The sequence below is a fragment of the Oratosquilla oratoria genome, chromosome 41 (genome assembly GCF_046742065.1).
Source record: "Oratosquilla oratoria isolate Oo_2021 chromosome 41, ASM4674206v1, whole genome shotgun sequence".
Classification (NCBI taxonomy): domain Eukaryota; kingdom Metazoa; phylum Arthropoda; class Malacostraca; order Stomatopoda; family Squillidae; genus Oratosquilla; species Oratosquilla oratoria.
The window spans coordinates 38,392,222-38,407,227 of NC_134817.1; the positions used below are offsets into that span (position 1 = coordinate 38,392,222).

The 15,006-nt window shown below is 40.1% G+C and overlaps 1 protein-coding gene across 5 annotated transcripts in view; it reads left to right on the forward strand.

Annotated features, from left to right (window-relative positions):
* The window catches only part of Zn72D (Zinc-finger protein 72D), a 115,262-nt gene that overhangs the window by 86,721 nt on the left and 13,535 nt on the right, over positions 1 to 15,006 (forward strand). For 3 of the 5 annotated variants that reach the window (XM_076178629.1, XM_076178630.1, XM_076178631.1), the window contains exons 8-12: positions 1,240 to 1,466; positions 1,752 to 1,929; positions 6,699 to 6,843; positions 10,566 to 10,663; positions 11,573 to 11,644. In XM_076178629.1, the coding sequence (XP_076034744.1) occupies positions 1,240 to 1,466; positions 1,752 to 1,929; positions 6,699 to 6,843; positions 10,566 to 10,663; positions 11,573 to 11,644 (720 nt within the window). The remainder of the gene's footprint in view (positions 1 to 1,239; positions 1,467 to 1,751; positions 1,930 to 6,698; positions 6,844 to 10,565; positions 10,664 to 11,572; positions 11,645 to 15,006) is intronic. The other 2 variants (XM_076178632.1, XM_076178633.1) reach the window with 1 other exon arrangement.

Consider the following 15,006-nt stretch of genomic DNA (forward strand, 5'->3'; position numbering starts at 1 on the left):
TACAGGTAGGCTAGGTACAGTGACCACGGAACAGTGATACACAAATTGGGGATCGACTTACGATGAAATCGTCTTACGATGGCTCTATCGAAACCTAATGCCATCGTAAGTCGACGTTTACCTGTATATATATTTATAATTTTGTTCATGTAATATATATGGTTCGCTGGCTGAGTGGGTTGGGCGTCGTTACCTGCAGCTAAGGTCGAGGGGATGGCAGTTCAAATCCTGCCAACTGTGAAATTGAACCAAGGGCATGGTTCAATTCCATGCTACAAAGCCCTCCGTGAGGGGCACCGTCCTAGCCTTCTGATAGGGGGAGTTTGTGACGTTAACCACTTCAGTACGGGACTTAAATCTCGCGGGCAGCAGCCAATGCCAGCCGTATGACGTAACGTAATAATATTCGCATCATAAAATAGTCACCGCTTATATCGATCGTTCTCTCTTTCACCCGCGAATTTTGAAAACCACAGAGAATGGGATTCAGGGCGCATTTGGGAGAATGTAAAAACACAGGGGCGACTACAATAAATATAATCAAGACGCCGATATGGCAGTGTCGCGAATCCACTTGCTCCTCATGACGCCTACGTGTGCGGCACCGTATGGAAGGGGTTAAACAATATCAATATATATGTATATTTTATTATTATTATTTACTTTTACTTTTTTTTTCTTTTTTTTTTCCCTCTCTTTTTCCACTTTGCCTCAACCTTTCATATAAAGGGGAAGCGCCTTGGTGTATAGATAGATTTCTCCTACTCCACACCTTTCCAGTCTGTTCTCCCACCATCCTTACCCCTACATCCCTTCCCCATCTCATACCCCCCCTTTTTTTTCTCTTTTCTTTTTAAGCATCACTCAGTCTTTCTGCATAACTGTAGCTTTTCTCATTCTCTAAGATTCCTTTTAAGTTCCATCTCTCCACAACTTTTCACCTATCTCCCAACTTTACTTTTTCTCTCCCCTATCCCTATCCCGTTTTCATTATTATTATTATTATTGCTACTACTATGATTACTAGTGTTATATTGGAATAGTTTGGACACATGGAAAGAATCGGTGAATAAAGATTAAAAATTGTGGAAAGCAGAGGTACTCAGTAATGTACAGTTGAAGTTTGTGTTGTCATCTTTAGTTTTAATCTTTTAGATGTTTTGCCCATTTTATATATTTGCTGTTTAGGGTGAGGATGGTTTTATTTATTAATTTGTTTATTCTTTCCGTGTACAACAGCACATGCGCCGTCCTGATTCCAGTGATGATAGACATGTCATTGCAAAGCATGCAGAGATTTATCCCAAGGAAGAAGAACTGGCGTCCATTCAGAAAATTGTTTCCAACACCGAAAAGGCTCTTAAAATGGTGTCCGATTATTTAGCAGAGGTGGATGCTCCCAAAGATCAACCAAAGGTCAAAGAAGAGAAGAAAGAACCCAAAGAAGGAGAAGAGAAGAAGGATGGGTGAGGGTGACCAGGCCTTTGCATTAAGGATAAGAATAAATTTTCTTTGTAATCTAAGGGATAACTCCATATTAAGTTATCAAGCTGTCAAGATAATTATATATTGATGAAAAGTACAGTACATATCATTAAAACTATACATTAGATTTTGATAGGTGATATAGTTCCTTCATAGTGTACAGTTCTGCTTAATGGTGGACATGGTAAGATAGTGGATGCAGTCTGTGGATCATTATTGACTTATGTGTTCCATATTAAGAAATACCCAATTTCTCTACAATTTAGTGAGAAGAAGGATGATGGCCCTCCAAGAATGCTGAAGGGGGTTATGCGCGTGGGCATTTTGGCAAAGGGGTTGTTGCTGAGGGGTGACACACTAGTGCAGTTGGTCGTGCTATGCGGCGAAAAGCCTACAAGGACGTTACTAGACAGAGTAGCCGATAATCTTCCCAAGCAGCTGGCTGTAAGTATTCATTGAGTGGTTGTTGTACATTGTGCTTATTGTACAGTGAACAAGGTATATCCTAGATAGGTGTGTGTGTGTGTGTGTGTATATATATATATATATATATAATAGTGTGTATATATATATATATATATGTATAATTCAAAATAACCACAGGAGAAAGGAAACTTGTAGACAGTAAGTACTTTCGTATATTACATCTTCAGACTAAATGATGATGTAATATACGAATGTACTTACTGTCTACAAGTTTCCTTTCTCCTGTGGTTATTTTGCATTTTTTGCATCACGGTGATGTGATTGCTTACATATATGTATAATGTATATATGTATAATGTATATATATGTATGTATATATGTATAATGTATATATATATATATACACATATATATATATATACACATATATATATATATATATATATACACATATATATACATATACACATATATATACACATATATATATATACACACATATATATATATATACACACATATATAAATACATATATATATATATATAAATACATACATATATAAATACATATATACATAAATATACATATATATATATATGGAGGAGTCTGATAGTGACCTTTTTAATGGTGGAGTCGGGTTTGCAGATAATTCAAGTGGAGCCGATGATGAAGGGATTGAAGCTGTTGATACAGATCCTGAAATGGAAACAGAAAATTTTAGCATATTGCATAATTTATAAATGAATAAATAAATGAATGAATACAGTGTGATTTAGGCTACTTTTGAGGACAGTAGTTATTTTTTAGATAATGATCACATTCACACAAGCCACTAAATTATGTGGAAATAATTAACAGGATATGAAATAGGTGGGCTTGGAATTAAGCCCACACAGGATTCAGTCCACTTTTAAATTCACTAAAAATGATGGGTTACTTGGGTTAGGTTAGGCTAAATCCCTTTGGACTGAATCCTATGTGGGCTGAATTCCAATGGAACCTATGAAATATATTACACAATGTTGAATGAAATGAATAACAATCATCTAGGCCCCAAAGTTGAGTGGATACGGTATTTTATAGTGATATAGTCATTACCCAAATTTAGAAGTAATGAAGTTGAAGTATCATCTCTTTAGGCCTTCACATTTTTATTGTACATGCTCTCCATTGTTCACCAAAATTATATAGTTCCGTATGAAAAGGGAGAAATGCACACAATCTAAGTAAAATTATTTACCTGGGTCATCAATTTCTTCTGTATGCTGTGGCTGACCTTGGCATTTATCTCTCAGATTTTAATCTTGACACAATGCCCTGTAGTTCCAGGCTGCAGTCTTTGCATTTAGCTCGGTACCCTTTGCCAGAAGTTGTTGGTAGTTTTTCAAAATAATTCCAGACAGGATAATTTTTTCTGCCTGAAGGAACCACTCTGCCAGGTACAAAAGACATCCTTCCTTGTTGATTCCAAAGCAGCAACTGACTCAGTGAGAAGTTGCTTACCTAGAACAAGTTTCAACAAGAATCTTGTTGAAACTTGTTGTGGGCTGCACAGTGATATATACTACATGTAGGCTTATACCGTTCCTTGTATACTTGTGGCAAGTCTATATAACACTGCTCCTTATATTGATATGGTAAAAATGTCCTTTAGCAATCGGATCGCATATCAGATAGCAATCCCACAATATTTAAGATCTATAAAAAAGATCTATTTAAATCAAATAAATCTGATTAAAAAAAAAAAAAAAAAGATTTTTTATGTTTTTAAAAAAGATAAAAAAAATCGCCAACCCTGATGTCCACTAACCTTACACAATAATACCTGTTAAGTACGGCTAAAATTGGCATTTCGAAGCATAACAGTGCCTTAAAAATAGTTTATATCACTATGAAATTTTATATTAACTTGTACTGCATTGAATAAGTCAATAGTTGATATATTTGTCCTATATACAATATTTGGTTTCTAGTTTTGATATATTTATCCAATATCCAATGTTAGGTTACAAAAAAAGCAATGGCCTCCGCTAGCGGACCCAGGGATCTGGGTGCGCACGTCCTGTGTAATAGTAGCCCTTGATATATATATATATATATATATATATATATATATAATATATATATATATATATTATATACATATACATGGTCACGTGGTAGCTGTTGGTTCGAGTTCTCGGGCATACCACGTTTCAGTTTCTGCATGTGGCTCCACGGTTCTTCCGATGTTGATGGTTTAGAATTAAAGTGCATTATGGTTGATAAAAATATATATATATTAAACACTTCTAATTTTAAGTTATACACACCCAATAACTTGTGCTCTGATTAAGTGACTACAAGCACTGGTCATGTGCTAGCCGTTGGTTCGAGTTCTCGGGCGTACCACGTTTCAATTTCTGCATGTGGCTCCACGGTTCTTCCAATGTTGATGGTTTAGAATTAAAGTGCATTGTGGTTGATAAAAATATATATATATTAAACACTTCTAATTTTAAGTTGTACACACCCAATAACTTGTGCTCTGATTCCAAAACCAGCCTTTCAAGACAGACTACAAAAATACCAATTCCTCACCCCTCCAGACATTAGCCTCCTCAGAAAAACCCTACAAAGAAAAGCAAGAACCACCCATTCACAACTACATTCAGGTCTCCAGCACTAATCAGTACCAACACAAATTGGCCAAGCCACACAAACTGCCCCCAAACGCAATTATCACACACAAGACACAGAACAACTTGTCTCATACATCATACATATACCAAAGGCTTTTTCCCCCTTACACAGGGGGTAACCAAAAAGAAAAAGGCATAGGAATCACTCCCACCCATTTCATTTCCCATATATTCCACTCCCCTCCATTTCATTTCCCATATATTCCACTCCCCTCCCTCCCTCCTATCTTGGCACCTCCAGGATGACGGGACATCCCTGCATCCTGTCCACTGCCCTGGGTCAGAAGCAGTGTCGCAAGACAGCACATCCACAGCAAGGCCGCTTCATAAATTCGGCGACCCCCCCTCTTCGTCCCCTCATGCAGAAAAGGAGAAGACGGGGAGAAATCCCTTCGGGCTACGTCAAATTTTTTCCATGCGTACTTCCTCACTCCCCATCCCCCACCCACTCCCCCTCATGCATCACAGCCTCATCTATACACAACCTTTCTCCATTCACCCCTATCTTCTGTCCTCTCCCGTCCTTCCTCCAGACATTCCTCTCTTTTGTAAAGCCCCTTTCACCCCATCCATCCATCTCATCCTAGGATGCCCCCTCATATTCACTCCTTCCACCTCCGCCTTCGACACTTCTTTTACTAATCTTTCTTCACTCATTCTTTCCATGTGTCCAAACCATCCTAACACTCTTTCATCAACCCTATCTCCCAACTCCCTTTCCACCCCTGTTCTCTTCCTCACCTCCTCATTTCTCACTATCTAGCTTAGTAACCCCTATCATACTTCTCAGACACCTCATCTCAAACACATTCAAACTCCTTCTCTCTTCCTCTCTCATGTTCCATGTTTCTGCCCCATACAATGCTGTTGGCACAATCACTCCTTCATATAACCTCCTCTTAGCATCCATTCCCAGATGTCTATTTCTCATTACACACTTTTTAATCCACCAAGGCATTTACTCGCTTCTCTCAATCTACATTCTACCTCCACGCCCACTCCTCCCTTTCCTGTCACATTCGCACCCAAGTATCTAAAACTATCCACTTCCTCAAGTTTCTCACCTTTAATGCTCACTTTCAGCCTACTGTCACTCTCCCCTTGTACATCTCATCACCTTACATTTGCCCACATTTATCTTCAGCTTCCTTCTTTCACACACCTCAAACTCTGTCACTAACTTCCTCAATCCCTCACACTGCTTTATTTAAACCATAACCAGGTAATATTTATTACTTGAGTGACTTATGGGTCAGTCTGGTGGTTGTATGTGGTTACTTGGGCTCTGCAAGAGACCTGGGCCAACAGACCACTTTATGAATGGGGCCTAATGTAGGCCTTATGGTCTCTTGCAGTCGCCTTCATTCTTATGTTCTCACTCTCACTCCTCACTATTCTCCTTTTTTTTTTTTTTTTTTTTTTTTTTCCATCTCTTCTTACTCCCTCTCCTTCCTCCTGCCTCTTCTCCCTCCTCTCTCTTCTCCCTCTTCTCACTCATCCCTCTTCTTGATTAAGAGGAGTGGAGAGGGAGTTGGGAGATAAGGTTGATGGAAGAGTATTGGAATGGTTTGGACACAGAAAGAATGAGCTAAGAAAGATTAGTAAAAGAAGTGTGGAAGGCAGAGGTGGATGGAGTGGGGAATAGGGGGGTGGGTGGGTAGGGAGAGGTTATGTATGAACATTTTGACATGGACCAAGGTATTTCTCCGTCTTATCTTTTTCTGCATGAGGGGATGGAGAGTGGGGGTTGCCAATTAAATGAAGTGGCAATGCTGTGGGTGTGCTGTGTCTTGCTGCATTGTTTCTGACCCAGGGCAATGGGCAAGATGCTGGGATGACCCCGTCATCCAGGAGGAGCCAAGAAAAGAGGGAGGGAGGGAAGGGTGGTGAATGGGAGTGGAGTGGGTGGAGATGAAAAGGGTGAGAGTGGAATTATGCATTTCAGCTTTGGCTACCTACCTTGTAAGGGGGGGAAAAGCCCTTGGTTGTATGTTTACAGAAGTTAAAATGGTATATGACAGATTCGATTTCATCATAATGCCATTACTCTTGCTATGGGTATTTGCATGTTTTGTAAATTTATTCTTAATTGTTTTATTTCCAGATTGTAGCACCAGAAGATAAATACGAAATCCAACGGGTAGTAGAAGAAGCTGCATTGGTGGTGCAGAGTGTAGGAGAACAGCGCATCTCTGTTACTGTCACCCTAACTTCACCAATCATGAGAGAACAACTGCTCCATGAAGGAGGTAACGGGATATAAGGCAGATTGGTGCTTGGCTGCCTAAAGGCCAGTGCCTCTGTTGTCAAGGAGTTGTCAGGTTGTGGCATTATTCATTCATTTTATGGATCGATTCCCACTGACGGTCATGAGTACCTAGTTTGTTAGACCCAAAATTATATTTATTTAACCCACATTTATTTTATTATGTATAATTCAATCTTGTGTTAGTGCTTATTTATGTTGGTTGTTGAAAATGTTATTTTCACCATTATATTTCTTTCTTTGTCAGTGGAGTTTCAACATACTGAATGGATTCTGCCTCATTTTGGGGGAAGTCTTAGAAGTTTTCATCACAGAAAGCAATTTTAAGTCTCAAATAACTTGTGATGAAAATTATTGACAGACTGGCCTCAAGTGTTGTTTTAACTAAAAATAAAAACCAGGGGACACAGTGAAATGCTGTTTTAGCTTATTTTGATTGCAATAGCTTTGGCCCTAAATGTGCAAATTTTGTTATAAATAGACATGCTAGTCTGCATTCCTGGCCCCTGGTGCCATTAAGTCTTACAAGTTATGCAGAAGCACTTTCCCCTCTCTGTCCAGAAGGTCATCTGTGGAAGGAAAAAAAAGAAAGAAAGAAAGAAAAAAAAAAAGAATAATATAGAAAGGCCATAAAAGAATGTTTGTCACAGTGGGATATTGGAATTAACCTCTTTTAGGTTACTAATTTAATATTTCAAGTGCTGTTATACTTTGCAGTAGTGTTGTGTGCATTGTGGTGCACTATATGTGGCTCTCTCGATGAGAGGAGGGGAACAGTTGCAACCCTCACAGCCTCACCATCCTTTGGCTGTCCATCCCCATATTGTCAGACAACCATCACCACAATGCCAGTTTTGGGCTTGCCACCCAGATAGGAACACAGTTTACAGTTCCTGCCACTTGGATCTCTTGTTTTATTTTATTTATTTATTTTTTCTATTTTATTGATTATTTTTATATACATACATACATACATACATACATACATATACCAAGGCTTTTTCCCCCTTCCAAGGGAGGTAGCCAAAAAGGGAAAGGCATAAAAACACTCCCACCCATTTCATCCCATTTTTATATGGTTTTCATTTTAAATTGTCACAATTGTGTGAAAGTGGACTGCAGTTGCATGAATTCTCTCTCTCTTTCCACAAAACAGCAGTACAAGATATGAGCTTGAGTTCAAGTCTTCTCATAGAGCAGTTTGAGAATAATACACATAGCTTTCAACAAAAGCCTTGACCTTCCTGTCTTGCCATGTCACATAAACACAACCCACTAAACACCTTAAAACCCAAACAGTACTACCTGCTCACTTGTATCACAAAGTGAGCACTCTGCAGTAGACTGCCATATTCTATACTTCACCTAATTCCCTCAGAAATCAACATGAGAGAAATTGCAAGTAAGGATTGCACAATACATTGAGGTCACACAAATCTGGAAGCAACAGACTCCCAATTGCTTTAGCAGTAACTTGTATATTGCCCTATACTCACCCCACACAGACAGCATCACAACATACGATCTTTTCCTGGAATGACCCGTGAGCTCAACAGGTGGCTGTGGCCAATTTCCTGGAGGCTCCTGGTCTTCTGCAAGAAATTTAAGTGAAAGATTTGGTATGTGATATGGAGGGTCAACCCAGAATGATTAGGTTGAGCTGATGTGTGAAAATGATTGTTGCCTTGAGTTCCACTGAGAGGAAACCTGCAGCACCACAGTAGCAGCAAAGGTCTATCAGCTCATGTTACCAGCTAATAGGAGTAGGAAGAGGGGAACAGCTGCTAATTTTCAGCTCTTCTAATATAGAAAACTGGGTGGGAAATGGTTCAAGTTTGGAGAGATTTTGAACCTACTTGAAAGAAAAAGACTAGAAGGCTGCACCTTTTAATGAAGGTGAGGTGGAGAACGGGTGGAAAGGGAGTGGGAGATAGGGTTGATGAAAGAGTATTAGGATGGTTTGGACACATGGAAAGAATGAGTGAAGAAAGACTAGTAAAAGAGGTATGGAAGGCAGATGTGGAGGGAGTGAACATGAGGGGACGTCCTAGGATGAGGTGGATGGATGGGGTGAAGGGGGCTTTGGGGAAGAGGGGAATGTCTGTTGAGGAAGGACGGGAGAGGACAGAAGATAGGGGTGAATGGAGAATGGTTGTATATGGATGATGTAATGCATGAGATGGAATGGTTGGGGGGATGGGGGGTGAGGTAGTATGTGTGAGCAAAATTTGACGCAGCCCGAAGGGATTTCTCCCCGTCTTCTCCTTTTATGCAGTGGGGGGATGGAGAGGGGGGATTGCCAATTTAATGAAGCGGCCTTGCTGTGGATGTGCTGTGTCTTGCAACACTGCTTCTGACCCAGGGCAGTGGACAAGGTGCAGGGATGACCCGTCATCCAGGAGGTGCTAAGAAAAGAAAGGGTGGAGGGATGTGGAGTGTATTTAGGGATGGAATGGGTGGGAATGTATATGTATGTATGTATGTATGTATGAGGTGGTTGACAGACTTTGAAGTGAAACTGTTCTCTCGTACATCTATCATGCAATCACCAGTAGCTGTTGAATTTGAGTGTGGGCCCATGTCTTGCAGAATAGACTCAAAGCTTAGTACATAATAAACTGATGTTTTTTGTCAGCTTGAAGCATCTGGCCTAGCTGTGTATTGCTGCATTGCTTCAGACTTGGCAGGGGACAAGGGTGACCCTTTATCCACAAGGAATTAAGAAAGGGAAGTGGGTGATGGATTGGGATTGGAGCACATCTTGGCAAAAGGACAAAAATACTAGATCATTGAAGGAATTAAAACCTAATTACTAGAAACTCCCAACTGCACAGTAGTTAATAGAAGTACTCAGGCCCTCCCATAGATATCTTCTTGGATTGTTGGATTTCATTTGACCTGGGCATTGGCTAGGGGAAAATAATGACCTCTCATCCACAAAGAGCAAAGATTAGAGGGAAATAGGCAATGGATAGGAGTGGAACAAGTCGGGGTGGGTACATGCCTTGGCTGGCATCCTCCTTGATAAGAGGTATGCTGATAGGAAGAGGACAAGAAGCGTAAAGTGTTTCCTGCAGGAGACTTTCCAGGTGAAAAAAATTGTTAAACATTTAAACATACAAGCACAAATACACACAATCTGGTTGTAGATATACTAATTTTGTTAACTTTCCATTTTATTATTTTTATAAGTGTGTATGTGAGTGTTTATATAGTAGATGCCTAAATGTGTTGGAGTGTATAAAATCAATTACTTATCTAAATTACTCACTTTGGATAGAATTCCCTGGAAGGGTTTTACAAACATTTTGGGTTGGAAAGTAATTGAAATTTTATATTAGTCGCTTCATTTGTGTATGTATACACCTATATATATTTTATACATAATTACACATATATATGTGTGCATGTGTATATATATATATATAAGATATATATATATATATATAAATATATACACACACACACACACACACACACATGTAATATATTGTGATTTTATTTTGTAATATATACATATGTAGATATATGCATATATATGTATATATATATATATATATATTTTTTTTTTCCATTTGTTTATTCTTTTAGTACAAAGTTAGATTTCCATTGTGGTGGCAAGTATTTGTGGAAATGATGTTTCCTGGTTGTGGTGGTGGGTGGAGGCTTAGCCAGGGTGTGTGACGCAGTGTTTACGTATTTTAGACTCGCAGGTGGTCGCCGCCAAGGATCCTCCAGATGTGCTCGACAAGCTGAAATGTCTGGAAGCTCTTGCCGCCCTCAGACATGCCAAGTGGTTCCAGGTTTGCATCCCAAACACTTGGGGAGGGGGACAACGCAGTCTGTTCCCAAACTTGCAATTGAGTTTGGGAACAGGCTGCCAGGAACCCACCCTGTACTTTTCAGCCTTATGGTAATGTGTGGGTGGGGGTAGGAGAGTTAGGTTAGGTTGTAGGTCATGTCACAGGTTCCTGTTGTTGCTGTGCAACTTGGAGTGCACTGTTGCCTGGCCATCAGAAAATGGCTTTACACTTTGGGAACCAGCATGGATGGCAGCGTTGCAAGGAGAAGTTGTTTGCATTCACTTCTGCTTTATGGGCAGTTAATGAAACCTTGATTAACTTGATTTTTTTTTCTTCTTTTTTCTCTTTGCAACAATAGCCACTTAATGCTGATTTCGTAAGTGTAACAAATGTCTGCAGCAGATAGCAGTTTGCTGGGGGTTGTACAGTAATAGAAGGGACTTGACTGTCATTCATCTCATGACAGTTTTATTTTTATTTCAATTTTTGTTTCGACTCAGTGATAGTTAGGACCAAACTTGATACCGCCCCAGCACAAGCTCCATGGCTGAGACCAGTTGTGTAGAGAAGTATCTTTGCATTTTCCACACTTCCATTATACAAAGGCTTTGGGCTGTTGTTGGATGTGGAATGAAGTGCAAAGGTTTGCTACTACTGCTGTTACTGGCTCAGAGATGGAGGTCTTGTAATCACTGTAGCCTTCAAGACCATAGCATGAGGCTGGAAAGTGTGAAACGGACTCTGCTTCATCACAAGGGGCTATAGAAGAACGTCAACTTTCTTTGACATGTAGATTGTCTCATCCCCATAATTAGCAAATGACCTTTCATCTCGGTTCAAATTTGTTCACTGTTAAGCAGAGTTCAGCCAAAGAACCTGGTTCAACAAGATATCATTTTTACTTTTAAGGTTAATACAAGCTTTGATTTAAAGTCACCATGGAATGCTGGAATGGTGCATGGACTGAAAGGATCAAGAAAGGTTGGTTGGTGTGCAGTTTCATCTTAGCATGTAGCTGGTACAAGATGGGCAAACATTATTTAATTTTTTATTTTTATTTTTTTTTTTGTCTCCAGTATAATTCTCATGTAACTATATTATTGTATGTGTTGATGTCCATTGTGTGTATGTATTATGTGTTCGGATATGGATGCCTGTGTGTCTGTACATATGAAAGTGCATTTTGTTTGTACATAACATATCTGGGACAGTTAAATGACTAGAATCCACAAATATCTGGTGTGGGCCCAATATCCATGGCAGTGGGATTTGGGCTGTAGTACAGCTCAGCAGCTGCCTGTATCTTTGAGCAGCCCTTGTCATGATCCATTGCTCGCCCCTACAAAGGGATGGGCTGGAAAAGATGGCCTGAATATTACATGGCTTAACTTTGCCAAGCAAGCTCACTCAATCTGTGGCTACAGGAATGGAACAGCTCCACAGATGAAGGGAAGACCCTTACATCAGCCCCACCATACCTGACAAAGCCCCCTGCTACTACTTGGGTGTGCCCTGCACTATCCCTACCACCACTCCAGTGAACATGCACACACACACACTCACATTTGTGCTCTTAGCACAATGATGGTCTGCCCCATCAGATTAGACAAAAGTAATTGCTGCTGCTTCAGGATGGCCATTGAACCACAACCATTAGTTATTCCTCTAGTACCACCTAACATCACATTCCCAGACTTGCTACACTCCCATGGTCCTCATTTTAACCACTGTTGTTATGAAATGAATGAAGTGAGCAGACTTAATCTCTTTCATGTAGAGAACCCTGTCAGATGTGGACCCAATCAATGGATCCATGGTAATGGAGCTTTGATCCTGAAGTTGGAATGATGGGGGTCTACTCCCTCTTAAATATTGCTGGTGCCATTATCCAAAATGAACCTTCATGCTCCTCATTCCTCCCTTCACAATCCCCTCAACTTCTCTTTTCTCTCCAAGTTTCCCTCCCCACTTCTCCCGTCATCCTCTTCTTCTTTCCTTTAGTGCTTTCCTCCTCTCATTCCATGGTTTCTCCACCCTTTCACCCTCTCATTGACTTCTCCATTTATGCTTCCCACCCCACACACTCCTCACCCTTCCTTTCACTATCTTTACCCCACCCTTTCCATTATGCTCTTCACCCTCCTCGCTTCTCTATACACAACTCTCTACTTCTCTGCATTCTTCATATTCCCCCATCTCTCTCTCGGCACTCTTCCCTTTCTTCCCCTCATGCTCCTCTTCTCTCCCTCCTCCCCTTTCCACTTCCACTTAACCTCCCATCCTTCCTGTCTTTACACCTTGCCCTCCATTTCTTAAACCCTTTTGTCACCCAGTTATTCTTCTATCACCTTATCTCCCATTCCCTCCTCCATCACTACCCCTTCTCTTCTCCCTCCCTCTCCTTCCTCACCACCCCCTCACCCCTACATCCACCTTTCATCAAAGGTCACATACAACACCAGGCAATATTCTTTTCCTTCCCAGGAGGATCTGTGGGAGTGGGTTTTCTGTTGGGAATCCTGTAGGCAACTGTTAACATTATTGTAGAGGCATGGTCTCAGCCTTGCCTGATTTGGTTTATATGAAAACCCCATCAGTTGATGGTTTAGTGACCTCTGTATTTGTGGGACATTGAAACTTTGAAAGTGTATATATGTGTGTGTATATGTGTGTATGGGGAAAAACAAAGGCATATGACCTCAGCCATCATGTAAATGTGAAATAGAAATGCCACATGGAGAGGAAGATTGAAATCATGCTTGAAAATGAAGTGACAGAAAAAACAAGTGGAACAATTGAGAAGGCAATTGAAAGTGAAAAGTGAAGGTTTGTATATATGACAAAAAGGGGAAAAGGAATATGAAAGTATAGAAAGAAATTTGTGAATAGCAAAGAATGTGGAGGAATAAATTTAATTTGGCAAGTTATGGTATGATTTTGACAGGTATCATAGCTTATGATACCAGACTCGGGGCCTCCTTTGGGATGTAGAGGAAGAAATTTAACATGAACTAAAAAAAATTGGCTCCCATTTTGCTACTCACCATTAGATGGGGGAAAAGCTGGAAGATATGTACATTATATGTGCGTGTGTATATATACATACATATATATGTATATATACTTAGGTATTGTGTGTGGGTAGTTTGTGTGTGAAAACCTGTACAGTATATACATTGTGTGTGGGGAATAGGTGGTTCCCAATTTGTGAAACATGCATATATTTAGAAAAGTGCATGTGTTTTGTGTTTGTATTTTTCATGTATATGTATATGCATGGTTGAAGTTTGTGTAGATATATCCACACTGGAGTATTTATTGCATGGTAACATTCAGTTGGTATTTATGGACTGTTGGAATGCCCCTACAGACCAGTCATGGTTCATGCATCTGTGAGAGCTCAAGAATTCCTACTCAAAAAGGAATAATGGTAATTTTGCACAACTGCTGTCCCAGTGCTCTTCCCATAAACCTGAGACTCTGTCTCTCCTTAAAATGATTGCTGGCACCATGTTCTCATGCATGGTATAGTAGGTGGTTAAATATAATGGAGTGAGGGGGTTAGGGATCCTCCTTTATATTTTTCTCTTTCAAGAAGTTGGGGTAGCCCTTGTAAATAGGAAAAAGCCATTGGTATGTGTGTGTAAAAAGTTGGGGTATAGAGAGGCTGGGAGCACTACTATAACCCAAAATAATTGTCATGAAATATATGGGTTTTGTACAGATGAGGGAAGAGAGAAAATACAAATGTATATAAAAGACAAAAGATTATGGGTTATCAGTGAGTGAAAGGGAAGTAGCTAGTAAATTTGAGTGTGCGGTGTGGGGGGAGGGAAGTGGCACAGCTGGTTTGTGGTGGAGTGGGGGGAAATTTCTTTCAGTATAATATGGGCAAAGATGAAATTAGTATTGGAAATTTTGGTTTTCATGTGTGTGTGGTGTGAGGAGGTGAGGATTGAATTAAAGGAGTGTATAGTGTAGGAGGGAAGCAAATGTGTCTTGCTATATTGCTTCTGACCCAGGGCAGTGGGCTAGAAGCAGCCAGGAGGAGGCAAGATAAAAGGGAGGGGGGGTGAATGTGAGTGGAGTATGTAGGGATTGAGTGGGTTTTATGCCTTTTTTTTTGGCTACCTCCCATGTAAGGGGGAAAAAGCAGTATATGTATGATGTAAATTTGTTAGGGGATAAATGATAATAAATTTCCCTCGAGTTTCATAAAGGGGGAAACCCACAACCCCACAATGGCTGACAATGTGTCTTTGGGATGTTCCACAGATCACTATGGGAAGAAACTGGACTGCTGTGTTCTGTTAGTGTGGGACTGTTTCTGTGTCACCAATTGA